The 20,973-nt window shown below is 48.3% G+C and overlaps 2 protein-coding genes across 4 annotated transcripts in view; one reads left to right on the forward strand and one right to left on the reverse strand.

The window, feature by feature from the left end:
- LOC137447543 (regulator of G-protein signaling 9-like) overlaps positions 1–12,857 on the reverse strand; it is a 29,584-nt gene extending 16,727 nt beyond the window's left edge. For both annotated transcript variants that reach the window (XM_068151145.1, XM_068151146.1), the window contains exons 1-8: positions 12,713–12,857; positions 7,703–7,799; positions 4,707–4,757; positions 4,428–4,534; positions 3,665–3,716; positions 2,291–2,349; positions 1,789–1,865; positions 4–85 (exon numbers count right to left, since the gene is read on the reverse strand). In XM_068151145.1, coding sequence (XP_068007246.1) covers positions 4–85; positions 1,789–1,865; positions 2,291–2,349; positions 3,665–3,716; positions 4,428–4,534; positions 4,707–4,757; positions 7,703–7,799; positions 12,713–12,775 — 588 coding nt within the window. In that variant the 5' untranslated portion in view covers positions 12,776–12,857. The remainder of the gene's footprint in view (positions 1–3; positions 86–1,788; positions 1,866–2,290; positions 2,350–3,664; positions 3,717–4,427; positions 4,535–4,706; positions 4,758–7,702; positions 7,800–12,712) is intronic.
- A 4,114-nt stretch (positions 12,858–16,971) lies between these two features.
- Positions 16,972–20,973, forward strand: part of GNA13 (G protein subunit alpha 13) — a 30,358-nt gene continuing 26,356 nt past the window's right edge. For both annotated transcript variants that reach the window (XM_068151147.1, XM_068151148.1), the window contains exons 1-2: positions 16,972–17,309; positions 19,221–19,447. In XM_068151147.1, the coding sequence (XP_068007248.1) occupies positions 17,027–17,309; positions 19,221–19,447 (510 nt within the window). In that variant the 5' untranslated portion in view covers positions 16,972–17,026. The remainder of the gene's footprint in view (positions 17,310–19,220; positions 19,448–20,973) is intronic.

Consider the following 20,973-nt stretch of genomic DNA (forward strand, 5'->3'; position numbering starts at 1 on the left):
CACAGGAGTTCTGTTGACAAGCCAGTAGGCTCTCTCCTGGCAGTCCAGGGCATACCTGTCCGCTTTCTTTCGCTCCTTCCCTGCCCTGCAAAGCCAAGAACACCATTTGACTCTCTCAAGGGAATTCATGAATGTTGCTCTCCTCAAACCAGTGGTTTAAGGAAGGGGACACACCTCCAGTCTGCCCTGCCCTGTGGGTCCCAGCCCCACTGCACAGTGCTCTGATGCTCACATCTTGCCCTCGCTAATTCTGGCCTGCAGACCATGCTGTTCACATGGCCACACATGACTGTAGCTTTTGAGAAATCACCACCATCCTGAGCTCAGCTGGGAGCAGACACATCCTCTTTTAATTAGCCCTTTGGTAGCTTTATGCTAACAACCCAACTGCTTGTGGTCAGTCCTGCTGCCTCATGGTCTTTCCAGCTGTGATGTGCCCAGGCAGTATCTGAGGACTGCCAGGCAGAGATAGATTCTGGACACATCTCACAGGAAAGAGAGATATTTCTCACAGAAAGGATTTGGAAACGGTACTAAGCAGTGTTCCCAGGCAGTAAAACCCAAATCACCTCTGCTATTAAAAGTAAGAAGCACTAGCATGGTTTGGGATTGGACCAACTAATTCTTTCCCAGACAAGTCCTGGGCAAAGTTTAGGACTTAGCATGGACAAGGGAGTGTTCCTAAAAGGCTGTGTTTGCATGTGGCCACCCTGCTGTGGTTAAGAGGGTGGATGCAGGCTGCTCTGTACCAGTCTGCCCCAGCATCATCATCAAACAGCCTCAGACATGTTTAATCTACCAGTTCAGACACAGTCTTGGTATCTAAAACTGCGTTTGGCATCTCTTAGCCCAAGTCTGACCTCAATTTACAAGAACAACAGTCTGGTGTTTAATGAGACAGTTATCTGATGAGCTGGATTCTGACTGCTTGGCTGTCATCCCAGAGCAGACAGAAATGCTGCTGAACAGCACAGGCAGTGCCTGACACACCAGGAGGTAAGAAAGGTAAAAGGAATCCACAGAAATAGGACAGCTCCTCTCTCTAAAGGTGGGATCCCATCTCATGTTCACTAACTTTCTTGGGAATTTGAAGGATTCAGTTCCCAAACACCAAGCCACATTGGATGGATGCCCAAGAATGCACTTCAGAGTTTTCTCCAGAAGTCCCTGCTGAGAACATTGGCTGCTTCTTGATCCAGGCCATCCAGTTCAGCTGTGGGACATGTGCAAGCAGTGACTTAATCAGACCCAGAACAGGTCCAAAGTCCAGCGGCCTGATTCACATGTGCTCATGAACACCCTCGAGCTAAAAGAAGTTGTCTCTAGTGAAGGTTTTCACACTCTAGCCTCTTCAGGGAGTCCCATCAGGTACAAAATCAAAGCCTGTCCTCGCACGTTCATGCACATGCAGAAATTGATTGAAAACGTGGCAGGAAATGCAGCTCTCCCCCCACCCCTCCTGCCACCTGTGCTCTCATACACCACAGCAGTTCCTCAGCTTTGGTGGACAGATGCCAGGCAGGGAGAGAAATTCAGGTGCAGTGGGCAAGGGTGAGGTGAAATCCTTCACTCAGTAAGTGAAGTGAACAAAGTTTGCTTGTTAAACAGAGGAACCCCAAGCTGACAGGAAAGGCAGGTTTGTTTCACAATCCTGAGGGGCACTTCTAAGTTCTTTCAAGGCTGCAGTTTATGTTTTTAAACAGCAGTTCAGCTGTTCACCCAGGCAGTGAAGTTCTTCCTCCCCATACCCCCACAATGAGGCAACCAAAGGACTGCAAGTCAACTCACTTGTACTGCTCTTTGGCCTGCATAATGACAAAATCCCACTTGTAGTTTATTTTTTGATTGAGCATGTTGTAATGTTCCTGGAATAAAAACAAAACAGCAACAACAACAAAAATAAAGGCAGTTAGTGTGAAAATTCTGGACAAGGCACTCCCGTGCTAGGCTTTGCTTGACTCTCCACAGCTCAGCTACCCCAGGCTGACAACCAAGCCAAGGAATCTGGGTTGCTCTGAATGTAATTACATGACTTGCAAGAGTTCAAAAATACCACTGCAAGGAGGGCAATTATCCCTGCTAAAATGATTGCTGGCTTCAGAGTATTTTCCTGTACTTATTCCACTTTTTCCCTTACAAAGTTTTGGCTCTGGACACTGCAGGAGCAACACCTCATGCAACTGAAGAGGTGATTATTTTTTTATTTGCCATGCTCTATTCATTAGCAAGAGAAGGATAAAGCTGTAGCAAAGGAGGGACTTGCAGTGGAACAAGCACAACCTCTCCTTACCTTTTCATATTCTTCCAAAATCCCTTTCCTCTTAATGTTCTTCTTTGCTAGGTAAATAGCTGTGGAGGGAGCAGCAGATAAGCAGTCAGTTAGACCAAGAAATCCAAGAACAATCACAATTTTACCCACATGACAAACACAGGAAGCTTTGTGTATTACAATGTCTGCCTGGACATGAGCTCCAAGCTCAGTGAAGAAAAATCATCTTGGTGCTTTCATTTTGTTGTTGATGCTCGGTGGGATGGTGCCCAGGCTGGGAGTAGCCATGCAGAACATGCAGTGTTGTATCTTCTGCCAGCAGCTCCTCTGGGAACTTAGCCAGGGCTTCACAGGTCAAGGGATTCTGGAGCAAATCTCTAAAGATGTTGAGATTCTTCAGAGTTTGTTCTTCAAGTTTTCTGAACACAGGCCAATGCATTTTTCCAAGCTCTGTCAAAACCTTTCCAGTCTAAAATGGACTTTTTTATTTCCCTGGAAGATCCATAATATCATGTAGATAAAAGCCACAGAGGACAATCTGGGTATAAACAAATCAGTCTGTGAACTGTGCAGCCCACAGGAGCAAACCAAGCTGATCAGCCCAACCTTCATGACCAGTGCTATAATCAAAGCATTATAAAGGCAACAAAAGATTGATAAAGGGCCATCAGGAGATACTGGAAGCCACTGTGCATTATAAAAGGAAAGAACCCCCCTGAATCATAGAATGGTTTGGGCTGGAAGGGACCTATAAGATGATCCAGCTCCAACCCCCCTGCCCTGGGCAAGGACACCTCCTACTAAACAAGGTTGTTCAAGGTGCTGTTCAAGCCAGATTTGAACATTTCCAGGGTTGCAGCCTCCACAACTTCTTTGGGCAACCTATTTCAGTGTCTCACCATCCTCATGGTGAAGAGGTTTTTTCCTAATGTCTAATCTAAATTGAGCTTCCTCCAGTTTGAAGCCATTACCCTTCACCCTACCATTGCAGGCCTTTGTGAAAATGCAGGGCTTGATCCAGTCCTAGAGGAAGACAGTCTTGGGCTCAGGGCCAGGAATACACTTAAGTACTCAAGGAAATCTAACCTTGTGTTTAAAAATCTTCCCTACCCAGCAGAGTATTTCAGGTATGTTTCAGTCTGATGGGCCTTGGAGGAATGTAAGAGAAGTTTAAACACTTCCTCTCACCCAGGCCACCAGAAGGAGGTCACATCCAGAGCCTTCCCTCAGGTCAACATTGCTGAGGGTTATTCACCAGACAGCATGAAAGAAAATACAAGGGCTGGGCTCTGCATGTCGAGCAGACACAAAGAAGTGACAGCAAGGGTGCAGGACTGTGTGCCCACACACAGGCTGGCACTGTGCCACCTACACAGGCAGAGTGCTGTCACTTACCATAGTCTGTGTCATCAGCAGGCCAGCCCTGCACCGGCCAGAAGTAGGGGGTCTGTAGGGAAGAAAGGCTTTTGTTAGTGCACAGTAGCCCTGAACTCAGGCCAAGAGGTGCACAGCGCCATCCACAGTGGAGGGAGAGGAACATTCTCTTCTGCTCAGTGCCAGCTCACAGGGTGGTGCAGGACAGCTACAACAGCAGCACTGAGGCCAGCAGGCTGCCAACCTCACAGCCACCCCTGCTCTGCAGCCAATCAACATGGCCAAGCTCTCTCTGCTGCCTGAGCATTCAGGCTGAGGGGCTGGAGCCTGATATGGCACCATGAGGGAAGCAGACTCCTCATTCTAAGTACCAACATGGGTACCCTAATTCCCCATCCTAGTAAGAACAGCCCAAGCAGGAACCTTGACAACATCCTGCTGTCACTCTGCTTTGTGTACCCCCAGATCATTCCATTTTCAAGCAGCAATTCCATTTACTACTGTGTTCCCAGGAAGAGAACACAGACTTGGAAGGAAGCACAGTTTGAAGTTGAATAGGCATGTTTGAGTTAGTTGAAGCAAGTATCACAGTGCCCCTGTAAACTGTAATCTGACACATGGAATTGGCAGAACTGGCCTGAGGCTTCTCTGTGGATCCCTTCCTCCTAGGTGGTCTACACAGCACAGCATCACCGCTACAGTTCCTGGGGAACTGTCCCAGCTGCCTGTCTTCAAAACCAGTGCTGAATTCCCTCTAAATGGCTTTAGAGAAGATGCAACTCACTTGAAACCTGTACAGGCTGCCATCTGGCTTAAGGGTGAGATTCTTTGGCTCCTGAAGGGGGTAGATGTATCCATATTTGACAAACAGGTCCCCCAGGTGAAGTGCCTCTGAAAATAGACAAGACAGAGGTTTTGGTTGCGCAGAAACACTGTGCTGGGATTTTAAAGCGAGCTGCGACTCAGGAGAGAAGGATTCATCTAAGAGGTTTTGTTTATGGAGACCTTGTGCAAGTTTCACAATGCAAAGCTGAAAAAGCCTCCATTTGACATTTCCACCAACCTTCCTGAGTGACCTGCAGGCGCTGAAGGATCCACTGCAATATATCATTACCTGTAAAACAAAGCAAATGTCAAGTGCTTGAAATTGGGAGTGTGCCAAAATCCCTGGGCAAAAATGAGAACCCTCCAGGCCTTGCCCCTCAGAGTGCTCTGGATCCCACCAAGTACACAGACCTCTTCTTGTAAACAGAATCATAGAACAGTCTAAGTTGGAAGGGACCTCCAAAGGTTATCTAGGGGCATTTTCAACTAGATCAGGTTGCCCAGAGCCTTGTTGAGCCTTACCTTGAATATCTTTAGGGATGGGGTCCAAACCATCTCCCTGGGCAACTTGTTTCAGAGCTCCACCACCCCCATGGTAAAGAACTTGTTTCTATCATCCAATCTAAATCTGCTCTTCTCTAGTTTGAAGCCCTTGTCCCTTGTCCTATCACTAGAGGCCTTTGTAAACAGTCACCCTCCATCTCTATAATCCTTCTTGTAGGTCCCCTTAAGGTACTACAAGGTCATTACTAAGTCTCTACAGAGCCTTCTTTTCTCCAGGCTTTCAAACAAACCACAGAGGAAAAGTGGAGATCAGATGCACTCCTGGTCTGTCACTGGCCATGCTGCTTTCTCCTCACCAAGCAGGCCCCTGGGAAAGAAGCCCAAGGCAGGCAGTAACCTGAGGATGGCACAGCTTGAGCATGCAGAAGCACATGTGGCCTGAGCAACAATTAAACTCTTGGTATTGGCTTAGAAAGGACTTAAGCAATGCAGCAGCCTCAATGTCTGGGAAGGGCCCTTGTTTTGTATCATTTTGTCTTGAAAGAGTCACTGCAAAGTATCTCCAGCTTCACAGAGCATGGTAAGAGACCAGCAACTGGACCTCTCAAGTCCTTTTAAGAGCCTCAACTTTTAGTGCAGAAAGGATGTCCAAGTCTCAGATCCAAGTTGTAATGGCAACAGGACACAAAGGGAAACAAGATTTCTGCATTGACAAACAATTCATCTCTCCCAGTTCTTTTACTGGAGTGAGAGCAGTCCTACACATAAACCTCCAGCACTTTTAGTTTTATGTTCTGGGGAGAAAATTCTATGAACTCCCTTCCTCCATGAACAGGTCAAAAAAAATGCTCTCATCCCCTGCTCTGTTGCTGGTCTTTTCCTCCAGATATCTCTTAAGACTGCAGATCAAGGTGCTGACCTTTTCTTGACATTGCAGTGATGACTTAACTTTCTAATAGGGGCTCAGAGCTCTTATCCTACCACTTGCTTCCTGAAATAGATGAAATTAAAGGATTATCTCATCACTCATTTCTAGACAGTTCTCTCTGTAAGCATTTCCCCCCAAAGGTGAGCATTTAAGAGAGGGTTTTTTTGCTTTTTCTCTTGTGAGCTATTTTACTGATGCTGAATTTAACCAGTTAGCTTCCTAACTAGTGAATAGCCAAGCTCTCTTCAGTGGATCTGCATCCACTGCTCTAACATCTCCACCATTCCACTACTAAATGTGAATCCATCTCTTTTACAACACCCAGAAGCCAAACCTGTATCTGTGCACTAAAAATATCCTAACTCAGAGGGTGATGACCACCATGCAAGGAGACCATGCAGAAGCTGACTAGACTTTAGGGCTTATGCAAGAGGGAACCTGTAGCAATTCTGGCTAAGGAAGCAGAATAAAGCAGACAGCACACAAAGTGGATGAGTGTTGACAGGCATCTTCTCTTCACATCATGGACTTTTAGGAAAGGGAATTTTACACTGGTCACACATCAAGAAGTGCATGTTCCCCCTGCACTTAATATGGGGGGCACATTGTCTTCAGGCCAGGAGAAATCTTTTCTGCAGCACTGCCTTAACTGCTCACTGACAGCTCAGGGAGTCACGGCCAGCTCCTTTGCAGGTGCAAAGCCCTCCTCCAAATTCAGCTGCACAACAGCTGCGTAAGGCAGGAAAGGGTCTGTACTGTAATGTATGGAGGGTGCTGCAGCTTCAGATGTCATCCAAGTTCTCCTTACCCTTTCACTGACTGAACCTCTAGGCAAGTGACTTCATCTCAGTGCTTCCTCATCTTTTAAAAAAAAAATAAATTAAGAAATGGGGTAAACACCACACAGGGCCTGCCAGGCCTGGCAAATGCCGTGGGGAAAACACTAATCTCCCTGGCTAAGCTGTCTCTGGAGTTGCCTGGAATGAGCTCACTGGTTTCAGGGGGAGTTTTTGTTCAGAATTTCAAAGTGCTGCAGGAAGACCAAAGCAGAAGGAAGAAACTTAGGTAGAGTATGTGTGAAGATTTATAGTGGAGGATCCCTCACAAGAGCTTTAGTGGAGGTTTGAAGTGGAGGGAAGCAGAAGTACTGATAGTGCCCTGTGACAGGCAGAGAGGAGACTGATAAGAGCTGCCTGTAATGCCGTAGGTGACATAGCACAGCTCCCAGTATGCTGCTTCTTCAGCCTGCTTGGAGAAGGAGAAGCTGTCACTTAGAGGCAGAGAAAGGGCTGAATAGTTCATTTCCTATGTGCTGAATAAAAATTATTATTATCAGAAAACACTAAAAGGAGTCTAAATGTTTATTGCTCATTTCTGAGGTACCAACTCAGAGTCTGACTCCTGGCTGCCTATTTAAATCAGATTGTAATATTTATCCCTACTTGTGATCCAGTCTCACTGAGACTATGACAGGTCTGGAGGCTGAAGCACCTGCTCACCTCTCTTCTAAGAGGATGCAAGGTCACCTGAGTCAAACTCGCCTGAGACAGCTAAAAGTGTGTGATTATCAACTGTGTCTCTGATTCAAAGAGCTAGGAGTGAAATAAGACCTAAGTGAGAGGAGTTAAAGGCAGCAGGTTTGTCTCAAAGGACAGACAGCAAGTATTTATTGGGAACACAGGCTCCAGTATGCAGCCAGGCAGTGGTAACGCTGAGGTGGTCATGGAGACCACATAAAGCTTTGCCCTGATGAGCTTCGTTGGCCCAGTCCCAGTCCCCCTCCCCTCCCACAAAGCTCTCACCTGTCACAGCATGTGGGATGTCTGTGACCATCACTGTCTGCGTCTGTGTCTTGATGCCCTTGTCTGGATTCTGCATCTCCATCATGAGCGCTTCAATCTGCAAAGCACGGGGACAATGGGATGGATTACAGGAGTGGAGAGGAGGGAGCCCCAGGACCACCACAGCAGCCCAGAGGTGTGCCATAGGAATGGATGCAATGGCCACAAAGTCCTCTCTGAACTTCCCCTTGCCACTAGAGATGCCACCTCCAAACCACATCCTCTGTCACACTGACTCAGAGTGTCACTCCCTCCTACAGAACACACATGTACAGCCAGGGTTAGCCCATGAGAGACAGGAGGTGACCCCTCCAAGAGAGCTGAGCTAAAAAATAGGAATAAATCTCCACTACCCATAAATTCTCCTCTCTGGCTCAGTGGCTCAGGAGAGGAAAAAAAATGAGGAGGAAATAAAATCTGTGCTTGTATTGCACAAATAATACCCCAGCTGTGCACAGACCTGTAGATCCTGCACCATGAAAATAAGCAATATTTTGGCTGGAGACCAAACAGCAAAGGTTCTTTCTGGTGTGTAGATAATAAGCAGACAGGACTTTAGAAGAGCAACAGGAAAAGCACACCGCTTTGCTCCGAGGCTGAGCAAGAAGCTGCAGCCTGGGGGTGCTGAGAACAGCCTGTCCTTTGAGAAAGCACAGCCACCACCCCAGCCAAGGCTTTGAAAAGCTGGCCAAGGGCTGATTACAGTGGGGACCAGAATTTCCATGTGGGAAAGCAGGCTGAAAACACAGGAACAGAGCCCAAGTTTGTAGGAAGGAGGCATACAAGCGACTCTCCATCTGTTCCTGTGGATGGCTGCACCCACCCAGTGGGGTCTTAGCCCTGCCTATGGGCAGCAAAGCTCAGTCCCTCCAGGGGCAGGGCAGAGACACCATCTGGAGTAAGTCACCATCCGGAGCAAGTCACTCCTCTGTCTGGCAGCATTGCCTGCCTTTGATTCCTGAGGGATGTTGATGACTTGTTTATAACAGATTGTGTTACAGAGGATGAGTCTTTCACCCTCAGGGCCAGAATTCTTCTATTTCTGGTTCCCTATTATCTTTGATCTTTTGAAAGGATGAAGATTCTCAAAGGTATTTTCCCCCTGTAATATTTGACTTCCTATTAGCACCATCCCAAAAGCACAAGAGCCTCCTGCTTGCACTGAGGATCCTCTGCTCAGATGGGTGAAGTTGGAACAAGCTCCTCATCTCCTTATTTTAGATGATTGAGTGCCATGAGAGCATAGGCTTTGGGGAAGATGTTCCTCTTCTTGTCTTCTGCTCCCAGAGATAAATCACAACTGGTCCAGCAGGACCAATTTGGTCTCTCCACACATTAATTTTGGGCAAGGCTGTAGCTTTTTAACTAGGATTAGAGTATTTAACGAGTGTGGCTTGATGACACTCATGCACAGCGAAGGGTATTGTCTTCACAGGCACCACAGCAACTTTGGTCCTAAGTCTTGCCAAGTTCAGTGAGGATTTAAGCCTGTAGTGACAGGATGCACTCTGGGCTTGACAGTAAAGATGGATTTTTAAATATTTTTAAAGAGAGTGTCAAATTAATGCTAAATCAGAGAAGCCTGATAGAATGTCACACGAGTATTTGTACAAATATTTACATAAAATACATTGAAATGGCAAAACCAGACCCAAAGCAATGGAATCTAAAGCCTGTTTTAGCCCTTTTAACAGAACCTCCAATTTCAACCTCAGCAAGTTCAAGGTTGGGCATGAAGAGGTGTCTGTGTAGCTGTGTGAGATGAGGTGAGGCAGGATGGTCCAGCAGGCAGGGCACTAGTTTAGGAGACTCAGATTCAGCTCCCTTTAAGTAAATGCAGGTATCTCAGGTAATTCACTTGCTCTCCCCATAACTGCACATCCACTCTGCAGACAACACTTCTCCAGCACACAGGGACACTGGGGATAACATCACACTGCTCATCACCACCATACCACGGTGCCATGACCCCCAGACAGGTCCCACCAGGCTCAAGCAGGACTTTAATTCCATACAAGGGGTACAGCACACCCTGCCCCAGCACGGAGCTGCCTTTCACTTGCCACTGGGCTCCAGAGATGGGTCTGTGCCAGCCAGGAGAAAGGTACTGGGTGAGGAACCCACACAGCCTCCAGCACAGCTCATTCCTTTCAACCAGCAAAGAGCTCCAGACTCTTGTTGTGTTCATACTCCACTAGGCTTCTTCTCTGGTTAAAGAAATAACCTCAGTTAAAAAGAAACAAGCAAGATGAGCTAGGGAGCTGCTGCTGAGGGGGTGTCTGCTGCTCTGGCTGCAAACCATGCATTTTGCTGATGCAAGCTGTCTCTTCCTCTTCTCCTCAGGGAACACAGCTGATTAAGGTTTGCTGGTGATTAGGAGTTGCTATCAGTAGCAGCATGGCATTGAGTAGCCAGGAGGCTTGGTTAAAACACAGTGGAAATATTAGCTGGCTGTGCTGAGGACTCTGGCACTTCTTGTCACACTTTCAGCCAGGAAAGTGCTGTCTGGTTTGAGTTTTATAGAGCCCAGAAGCCACTTCCTAACACCGATTTATGGGTGGAGATGCACGCAGAGGTAAGCATCAGCAGGAGGACTGCTAAGGGCTCTGAGGTGAGCTCACCCCAAGCAAAGAGCCACCACGAGGAACAAGCCCCACAGAGGTCTCCCTTTAGATCATTTAAAAACTCTGCATGGAGGTGACCTCACTCTGAAAGCCACAGAAGAGACAACAACACAAGTGTCTGCCCCCATCTGATTGCAGGAAGTCACTGGGTTCACCAAATGCAAATCATAGAATCATTAAGGTTGGAAAAGACTTCTAAGATCATCAAGACCGACCATCAACCCAACACCACCATACCCACTAAACCATGTTTCAAATTGCCATGTCTGCATGTTGATTGAACTCCAGGGATGAAGACTCCACGACCTCCCTGGGCAGCAAAACTTGAACATGTAAATGATAAGAACAAGCATCATTGCAATTCCTGGGGCTTCCTCCCTGTCCTGACTTGCTTCTGTGCCAGTATTCTTCCCAGTAAGTTTAGGAGGGGACAAAAAGAGAATAAAACAACATATGCATTACTTGTATTTCACAGACTAGCAAATGTTGCAAGGCCTTGGACAGGGCTCCCCAACTCCCCCATGGTTAAGCCGTGAAGACCATGCTCTACATTCAGCCTGAGTCACATAGAGCAGCCTAATAGTGAGTATGTAGCACTGCCTGCCACCCTCAAAGTAGCTCATTTTCCTCTCCCCCTGTCTGACAGCACGATTCCCATGGGCCCAAGTTGCCTGCTGGAAAACCAGTGCATGGAGTTCCATCACAACAGGGCCAACAGCCCATCAGCCAGGTGGAAATCCCACAGAGCAAGCCCATCTTACAGTCTATGTGTCAGCTATTGGCAAAGCTTGAGCACAGATTTACACAATTAAGAAAGCTCCTCTCTGGGATTTTAGCTCAGGGTAGATCTAAGCCTGCAAGGTGCTTGCTGGATGCATGCTGAGCACCATCAACTCCCACCACAGGCAACCAGTAAAAGGTGCTGGATATTTGAGGACAGCTCAGAGGATGTAGCTGTCCATGCACAGACCACATTAGCATGGAACAGCTGAGGTTCCATCCACAGCTTCCCAAGGTCTAGAGAAAACAGAGGAGGAAGGAAAGCAGAGGTGATAGACAAAGCCTTTATCTAGAAGCTTGTTTTCCTGGCTCTAACAAGTCTTAGACTTGCAAAGCACTGCAAGTACTCCCACCCTCTCGCTGACAATGTGTGGCGCATGCTCTGTGACAGCCACACACTGCATTTTGATGGAGCTTCCCACCCGAGGAACTCAGAGCACTTTGCAAAGACTGATGGGCTCCTCCAGAGCAGCTAAAGCACAGCTGCTGGAAGCTGTTTTCTCCAAGCACACAGCTTCTCCTCTGCACCTACGCACACAGCTCAGTGCATTATCTGGCCCAGACTATTTCCTTTGGCAGGGCTCCCCAGCCAAATTTACCTTGAAAGACACAGAATCAGAGAAAATACCTTTTTATTTCCCCTAGTGCTTGTATTGCCAGGCTTATACCTTAGCACTGAATAGCCCCAAATTTTGCACCTTTCTCCCCCCTGGAATCCTCCTTAGGTCACAGGCCTTGCAGGAGAGCTAACTACGCCTCAGACAGCAACTGGCTAGCTGTGCTTGTCAGTGGAAATTCAGTTAATTCCACTCAACAGGATAAGCCAGAGGCAGGAGAGGTGGGTGGAAGAAAAGCTAGCTTAACACCCTGCTTTTGAAAATCTGCAGATAGCAGTTTACTAAAAGCATCTACACTTTTGAATGAATGATAGAAAAAAATACACCAAACACTTTAGATATCACATCCAAAAAGCGTAGGTGTGCCTCTTCCCACGCTTTCAACTGGTTCTGGTCACAAGTATGCTCGTTTCAACTGTTTCTAGTCACAAATACACTCATTTCTGAAGAAATGGAAAGAGGCTGAGGGCAGACAGTTGGCCATGACAGCTCCTCTGAAAGCAAACATCAACTGGGATTACACAGGCTGGACAGACTGTGGCCTTAGAGCTGCAGGTGATGGCTTTTCCCCTAAGAAATAATACACTTTTGAGGATATTTGGGGGAAAATGATAAGAGAGGGAGACAATGTGTCAGAAGAATAATTCAGACGAGGCTAAACTACAAAAATAAAGGAAATTACAGCTTAATTTCCTCTATGTCACTCAGATTCCCACCCTAAACCCTAGAGCCAGCTAGGATGCAGAGGGCTCTGCAACAGGTTAGAGCCCCAAACCGCCGGAGATGGGGCTGCCACCCCACACAGAGAGGCGCCGGAGGTACAAACACAGGGTCTTCCCGGTCAGCGCTGCCCTGGGCACCGCATCACCCCTCCTGAACGCTACCCCGACTTTCCCCTGTGCTGATGCCCATCACGGTGCGGCTGTTCCCCGGCACTTCTCAGCCCTCACCTTTTTCAGGAAGGCCATCCGCGGGCGGTAGCGCTGCCCCTGGTCGAGCCGAGTGACGGTCATGGTGCCAGACCAAGCTGCGCGGCGGTGCAGAGCGAGCTGGAGTGAGCGGCGACCCCGACCGGACCCACCTGGCAGCCACTAAGCCCCCACCGCCTCCACTCCCCACCGGGGGCGGCACCACCGCTGCGCGTCGCAGCCAATCAGCACCCGCGGCTCCTCACTTATTTACATGAGGCGCGGGACCGCGCGGCTACCGCCTTGGGGCGCCCTTGAGGGCGCGCGCGGCCGGGGAGGGACCTGGGCAGCCGGTGAGGGAGAGGCCGGGACCTGGAGTGGGAGCTGGGAGGGGGCTGGCTGGTGCAGGGGTGACATTGTCCTGGAAGGTGCTAGAAGCACGACAGGGCGCTGATGGTGATGTGACATCATTCTGCAAGGTGCTGTCTGCTTGCAGCTGCCCACGTGATCCCCGTGTGGTAGTCACACTGGAAATGGGCCTTACAAAAGGTGGGTGTTGCACAGAGCAGGTAGTGTTGAGGAAGGGGAGGCAGGCGAGGGCCAAAGCCTCACGCAACACTTTTTGCGTGGGAGGGGGAGAATCCCTCCCCAAAACACCCCTGGTGTGGAGCCAAGGTAAAACCAGGGCACCTAAGACTGAGCTGTTGTGTCAGTGCAAGAGGTAAGCATTGCTCCTGACATCTGCTCCTTAGATGCCACCAGCTTTGGTCAGCTCAGCTGAGCTGGGGGTGCAGGAGCCAGCTGGGTGATTTTGGGAAACTCGGTGGCTTTGCCACGTGGGGAAGTTGTGACTAACGATGACCAGAGGAAGACCACGGGGTTACAGAGTGCTTCCTTATGATAGAGCTGTCTGAAGCCAGTGGGTGGGGGAACAGCACCTGACTGGCAGCAGTGGAAACCAAGAGCTCAGTCTTTCTGGTTTCTTCAAGAGAACTGTTGAAGTTCCTCATGCCAGCACAGCTGGGCAGGAGGAGAGGGCTGAGCTGTTCCCACAGAATCTAATTGTGCCAGGGCTTGTATGAGGCATTCCCGGGAATTCCAGCCAGCCATGTGGTAACGTTGCCTTTTGCACAACACACGCATGGTGTGTGTCCACTACCTCCCTGCACCCCCACAGAGAATATGCACCTACAGAGTGTGTGCTTGGGGTGCTGCGCGTGTACTCACACCATGCTCTTCATGGGCAGATCCCATCCAACACTGCTGGCATGCATCCCACCGACATGCAGGCACATTTATACCTCATCCAGCGGCACACGGCATCATGGAAGGGACCTTTAAAGGTCATCTAGTCCAACCTCCCTGCAGTGAGCAGGGACCTAGCATCACACCCTACAGATCTGTGTTTCCAAGTCACACAAATGCAGAGCTGTCTCTTGGGGCAGTGCCTTGTTCCTCCCAGCGTGTGTGACTTCTCTGACCTTGTGACCTGTGGCTCACACACTTGAGGAAAGCATACTGGCTCTGAGCACCAAGCAGAGCTTCTTCCATTCATAGTAATCCCCTGAAGGCTGCTTTGCTGCCCTCGTGGAACTGTTTTATCTTTATCTCTGCTCTCTCGCAGTATCTGTGCAAGCTGGGGCTTCAAGAAGCCTTTCTCCTGTGCCTGCTCAGAGTCATTCCCATGTGAAATCCCCCTGTGAGTCACAGCAGCTGCCAGATCAGACACTTACTTTCCAGAAGGCTTTTCCACCCTCCTCTGCACCATGCTGCTAGTGATTTAACAATTCTGAGTAACCATTGTCGTTCCACATGCTGGTATCAAAGTTACCATACCCCGTGCTTCTAGGCATCAGCTGATAGCCAGAAGGAGAGTTCTTCACATGGTTGCAGTGTCTCATCATTTGAGTGTTGAGGTGCTGTTTGGTTCTTTGAAACTGAGCTCAGATCCTGGTGGCCCTCTGAAATGGCAAAGGTGACAGGAATTTAGTATAGAATCATAGAATTGTTGGGGTTGGAAGGGACCTCAAGGATCATCTAGTTCCAAACCCCCTGCCATGGGCAGGGACGCTTTCCACTAGATCAGGTTGCCCAGAGGCACATCCAGCCTGGCCTTAAAAACTTCCAGGGATGAGGCTTCCCCCACCACTTCAGGCAACCTGTTGCAGTGTCTCACCACCCTTATGGTGAAGACCTTCTTCCTAATGTCTAAATCTCCCCTCCTTTAGCTTGGATCCATTCCCCCTAGTCCTGTCACTACCTGACACTCTAAAAAGTCCCTCCCTAGCTTTCTTGTAGCCCCTTTCAGGTACTGGAAGGCCACAATAAGTTCTCCTGGGAGCCTTCTCTTCTCCAGACTGAACAACCCCAACTCTCTCAGTAGTATGGATGGTCCTGGAGGGAGAAAAGGAATTCAGAGTGGAGTCAGGGGAAGCAAGGAAAAGAACAGTGAAGGTATGTGCAATTTTGACAAGGTAACAAAGATGATTCCATCTCTGAGAGAAGCAGGTCCTGGCAGGAGAAGGGGATCTTTATGCATGTTAAGTGATTCTTTTGGACATCATGTCTTGTGAAGCCCTCATTGGCTGTGATGCTTCTCAACGCTCACAGTTTCTCTTGTGGAAAGCACTTCAGAGGGAATCCCCCCTCCCCCTTTTTTTTTCTAAAGATCACATTTCCTACGTGGTTGCCCCTTCTTCACACATCAGAAGTTGAATCATGCAACACAAAAGGCATGTGGTGAGTAAACTACCTTTCTATCTAAGGAAACTGGGGACAGCCCTGAGGGGAAGGAAGGGGTAACATAAGTGATGCAACGAGAATTGTTCTGCAAGTGTGGCAAGCAGAGGCTGGATTTCAGTCTGCAGTTCCTTCCAGGAAGATTTCAAAGCAGTTTGCCAGAAATAAAATGAAGGTGCAAACTGTGGGTTAGAGAGATGTGACTTAACCTGGGGTCCCCCAGCAACATTTTTCTAATTTAAGATTGTTAGTAAAAAGGCAGAAAAACACTACGAGAACAAATCATCAGATATCAAAGTTAAGGAAATGTAAGAAGAGACAAATGTTTAATGTAACCTTTGCATATGTAATTGAGTGTGTGATTTTTGCACTATGAATTGCCACGTCAGGAAGGCGTGACATGGACATACCTGCTTGCAACTGAGCTACACCACATGCACGCTTTTCAGTCACAGGTTTTTCTCTCTGTCCTTTTGCCTACAGAACATCACCAGTGTGTCAGAGAGCAGGTGCATGACAGCAGACTTGCTGATCTAACAGGTAGATGAAACTTCTCTGGGTACTTAACAACTGAAGCAATACAAAAGGTTACTGCATTGTTTTGTCCTTCCACATCTTCAGCCAGCATAGCTGTGTGGAGTTCTAGCACCTTGCACTATGGTGGCAGTAATTTTTTGCACAAATGAAGAGCAGAATAGTCGTGCTCAGGGGTGGGTCACACCTAGAGTGGAAATTCCAGTCTTCTAAGTCCATGACAGCCTGGGACATGGCTTAATGGCCATGGCAGTCTTGGGTTGATGGTTGGACTCGATGATTTAAGGATCTCATTCACCCCAAACAACTCTCTGATTCTGTGATTCATCCTGTTATTTGTGCTGCCCCCCATGTGAGGGGTTGCCTAAAAAATACTGTCTTTGTCTCTTTGAACTTAGGAACGGATAAAGAGTTGCACTCTTTTTATCCCTGTGCCCGCACATGCCCCAGCTGAGGCCCAGAGCCGGTGTTTGTTCAGCCTGCTGCCGTCTCCCAGCAGTTGTGGAAAGCTCTTCTCAGAGAAGCAAAGGGGAAGTACGTGCCGAATTGTTCAAAGCGTTTTAACGAAACTATTTTCTTTTTGTACCGAGAAAAAAAAACAAAACAAAAAACTGCTTAGCTGGCAAGCTCCATCCTGCCCCCCTGACCGAGGGCTGACCTCCCCCGGCCGCTCCTCTTTCAGAGGCGGTAGGGGCGCGGCAGAGATGCCGCTGGCGGAATTGGCGTCGTTCTCTCTCACAAGAGCGCACAGTTCGCTTCGGTTACGGCTACGAACGCTGCGCTCCGGTAACGGGAACCGGAGCAGCGCAGCCGCCGCCTCCCGCCATTTCCTGCGAGGCGCCGCTCGTGGGCGGGCGCCAGGCACTGTCATGTGACATGGCCTCGCGTGGGGAAATATGGGCTCCTATCACGTGACACAGGCCACGGCTGCCGCCGGGCAGCGGCTGCTCCCGCGGTCACGTGGCCGGGCGGGGGTGGGCGCCAGAGGGCGGGGCGGGGCGCGCGGGGCGCATGCGCGGGCAGAGAGCGGGCTGGTGCGGGCCGGGCCGGGCGGCCGCTCCCTCGCTGGCAGTGCTCGCTAAGATGGCGGACTTCCTGCCGTCGCGCTCTGTGCTGTCGGGTTGCTTCCCCGGCTGCCTGCTCACCAGTAGCGAGGCAGAGCAGCAGCGTAAGTCCAAGGAGATCGACAAGTGCCTCAATCGCGAGAAGACATACGTGAAGCGCCTCGTCAAGATCCTGCTGCTGGGCGCGGGCGAGAGCGGCAAGTCCACCTTCCTCAAGCAGATGCGGATCATCCACGGGCAGGACTGGGACCGGGCGGCCCGTGAGGAGTTCCGGGCCACCATCTACAGCAACGTGATCAAGGGTGGGTGAGCGGTGGTGGCGGAGCCGGGCTGCCCCGCCCGGCACCGGGACGGCGGCCTGCGGAGACACGGCTCGGCCCGGCTGGGGAGGGCGGGGGTGCCGCCCTCAGGGTGGGAGCGTAGGGTCCCTAGGGTCGGGGTCGCCGCCTCTTCCCATGCGGTCGGTGCTTTCGTTTTGGGCACTTTACTTTTCCTCCTGCAGAGGATGAGCGGTCCCGCGGTGCCGAACTTCAGGGGCTGGGGAGCAGCCCACCGCCCCCGGGCCCGCGGGATGTCACCCTGGCCCTGTCCGGGGGGCGCGGTGGGTGCTGGCCCGGGGACAGCCCACTGTGCCGCTGCGGACAGCTTCAGCTCTTGCCCTGGGAGCAACGATTTCAGTCTGTAAGGTCCCGAGCTTTGCCATTTCCTGGAAATGCGAGCGCAGTAATGAACGGTAATGGATGGGGGAAAGATGCACCTGAAAGTGCGTGAGGATGAGACGTGTCCTGTGCCCGAGGAGGAAACGCTCACTGCAGTTGGCTTCAGTGGAAGAAACGTTGCCATCGTGTTGGAAACTAGGCTGACACATCAATTAACAGACACCCGCACGCCCAGCCACTTTTCATAGATGTGTTGCCAAAACCTCCACGCACAGTTCTAGGAGCGGGCTCTTGATTTCACTGCTGTCATCCTTAACGGGTCATCCGTACTTCTTTTTCTCTCTCTTATCTAAATCACTTGTCAGATTTTCCATTTGGACCGTGTAATGGTTGGACAAAGTCTTAACTAAGTTTGTCAAACAGCAAAGCATTGTGAGACCTCAACCCCTTCAAGAGCAGGGCTGAGGTCCAGTGGTTATTAAAGAGAATGCTTGTACAGAACTGTTACAGGCCAAGCCTGGCAAAACTCTTAAATAACACGGCAGTGGAAATCACTAGCATATATGTTTTCCAGGTTATGGTTTATTAATGAAGTAAGGTACTTCCTACTCTGACAGTATAGCTGTAAGAGCTGCAGATCACTTTTAGAGGCCGCTTTCCTGCAGTCATTGCTTTTGACAGATGGAAAAGTTATGGGAAGAGACTGAAGCTTGAAAACATACTTTGGCATTGAACAAGTATGTTATTATACAGTCATTTGTTACTTCATCTTAATTTCCTTATACCTCTCCCCATGCCTTTACTATTGCTGATTCTTTCAGGATTTTGTTTTTTCATTTACATCAGCACTGAAATTAATTTCCCTGCATTTCCCTTATCAGCATGAGCACAGTGATTTGTTTTATTTTTTATCTTTATAAGAGAAGCTTAAAATAGCAGAATATACAGAATATTTACCAAAACAACCACACAAAAAGTGTGGGTGATACAGCTTAATGACACTGCATTTAAGCACCATCAACATACCTTTTAGTAAGTGCTATGATTTTAGTAGATATTGGCTTCATATCTCTGAAAATGTTAAAGGCAGTGATAACTCTCTACAGGTTGCTGTAACTAGATACCAAGTTGATAGGTAATACAAAGTTGATAGGAAACCTTAACATAAGCTGTCAGATGGTTTGATGTCTTCTGAAATAAGCTTTTAAACGTACTTCATTTGTCTTGTATTCGTGCCAGGTAGAAGAGATGTGCTTGGTAGTAGTGATTGGGGACTTGCTAATTAAAATTCACCCTTTTTCAAGAGTTACATTTGTATTATGGATATTATACTGTTGGTCAGAGCCCTGTTTTTCTGATAGCAAACACCCAAGCTCTGGTAGTGCTTTGAGTCAATTCATCGGAAACTCGCTGATTTCCTGCAGGCTTGGGTAGTCCTATTGAGCTCTGACAGTACAGAGTGGGTGCTTTGTTTGAAACTTCACAGATTTGTAGGCTAGTGAAACAGTAGACGCTGAGAAACTCTAATTGCAACGCTCCCTTGTGTTGTTAAAGGTGTCAGAGTCCTCGTAGATGCCAGAGAGAAACTTCATATCCCTTGGGGAGATCCTGCTAACCAAAGCAACGGAGACACGATGATGGCTTTTGATACTCGGTCGGTCACGGTGGTGCAAGGCATGGTGGAGACAGCAGTTTTTTTACAGTACCTCCCAGCCATAAGAGCTCTCTGGGCAGACAGTGGCATCCAGCACGCCTATGACAGACGCAGAGAATTCCAGCTGGTAAGATCTGCCTTTGGGGTTTTGACTGCTTGTGATTCTCGTTCCTGTGTTTGTTGTGCTGTGAAGCACTGATCCAGTGGCCTCCTTATGGGTCTTAAGAATTTTTTTAATGGTACAACACTGTGGTATTGCAAACAGATGCATGTAGCTCCTTCCCCCCACCTTGTTTTTAAAAACAAGAGTAATAAAGAGCTTCTGACGTAATTGTCCTCATTTCATATGTGAGAAAGCTGAGGTATAGAGGGCTTTTATGTGTTTTAGCACAGCTAGTACCTGTCCAGTGTTTTTACTATGTGATTATTTCCAGCCTTTTGTTAACTAGTGCATCAACTTAAAAAACAAAACAAAACAAAATTGGTTTGCAATAAAGGCAGGCCGAAGAGTAATTTGATTTTTAAGCAAAGATATGCATGGGTTAATGGGAAGAATTTAAGAACCACTCCCTTCTCTATTCCAATTTGAGCAATCTAGCAAACATTCCCTCTGTATACTTCCTGTTTAATTTTGAATGTCTGTGTTAATACTCATGTAATGAGATTTTTTTGTTACATTGAAGTTCTCAGCTGAAGATGGAGTTATACAGTTTAATAGTGGGGTTGAGATGGAGTATACAATTCAACAGTGGGCTTGGAAAGGCAAAAGAAACATGTTGTGGTCCTTGAGGTGGAGCTTTAACTGTCTGTGACAGCTGGAGTCCCTTTGCTTCATTTCCATACTGATGCTGCAAAAGGAAGCAAAGAATTTAAGTTAAATTTCCTGTTTATTGGTTTATAAACTTGTGTAGAAAATGCCAGTGGCATAGGGTTTTGGGGGGGGGCTTGAAAAGCTCAGATTAAATCTGTTATTGTAGGTTTCTTAAATCTAAGTGAATTTGTGGGTTTTATGTCTTAAAAATAACCTTAGTGTGAATCTGAACAATAGCTGCTGATGTCTCCTGTTGAGCCGTTGTGAATAGTTGTGTAATCATAGGTTGTGTAAATACTCTATAAATATGTATTGCCCTGATCATGGAATGTCTTCTAGAGATTGCAGAATGGGCAGGTGCTCTAGCAGCCTATCACCTGCCCAGCCTGGTTCTGAGCTATGGCAATAAGTGTCTAATGAGACCTGTTGCTCCTTGCATTTTGCCTTCCAAGTAGCAATCATAAAAGGGCAATTGCTGGGCTACAGTCAAGATCCTCTTCTGGTGCAGATGTAACTTCTAGTGACGTAATTGCTGTGCTGGAGTGATCTGGTTTAGAGTCTGTTAAGTAAAATGGTTTTGTCCTTGAGTGAGTGTGGTTAGGGACTTGGGGCTGAGTAGCAAAGGAACAGGGAGCTATTACTCTTGTGTCATCTTGAGCCTCTGAGAAGTAGGTTCTTTCCATAACTGAAGCCTCTGCAGAGTTTCACTTTGAGTAGGATTTGAAGAGCGTGTTCTTCTGCATCTGACAGAAAAAAAAAGGCTATTGCTTTCTTCTGGAAATCCCTAAATCTGAATAATGTCCTCTGCAAAAATACACATGGATCATGTGTTTTAGGCAGAG

The sequence above is a fragment of the Melanerpes formicivorus genome, unplaced genomic scaffold (assembly GCF_026170545.1).
Source record: "Melanerpes formicivorus ecotype bairdi unplaced genomic scaffold, bMelFor1.0.p_v2 SCAF_21, whole genome shotgun sequence".
In the NCBI taxonomy this organism is placed as follows: domain Eukaryota; kingdom Metazoa; phylum Chordata; class Aves; order Piciformes; family Picidae; genus Melanerpes; species Melanerpes formicivorus.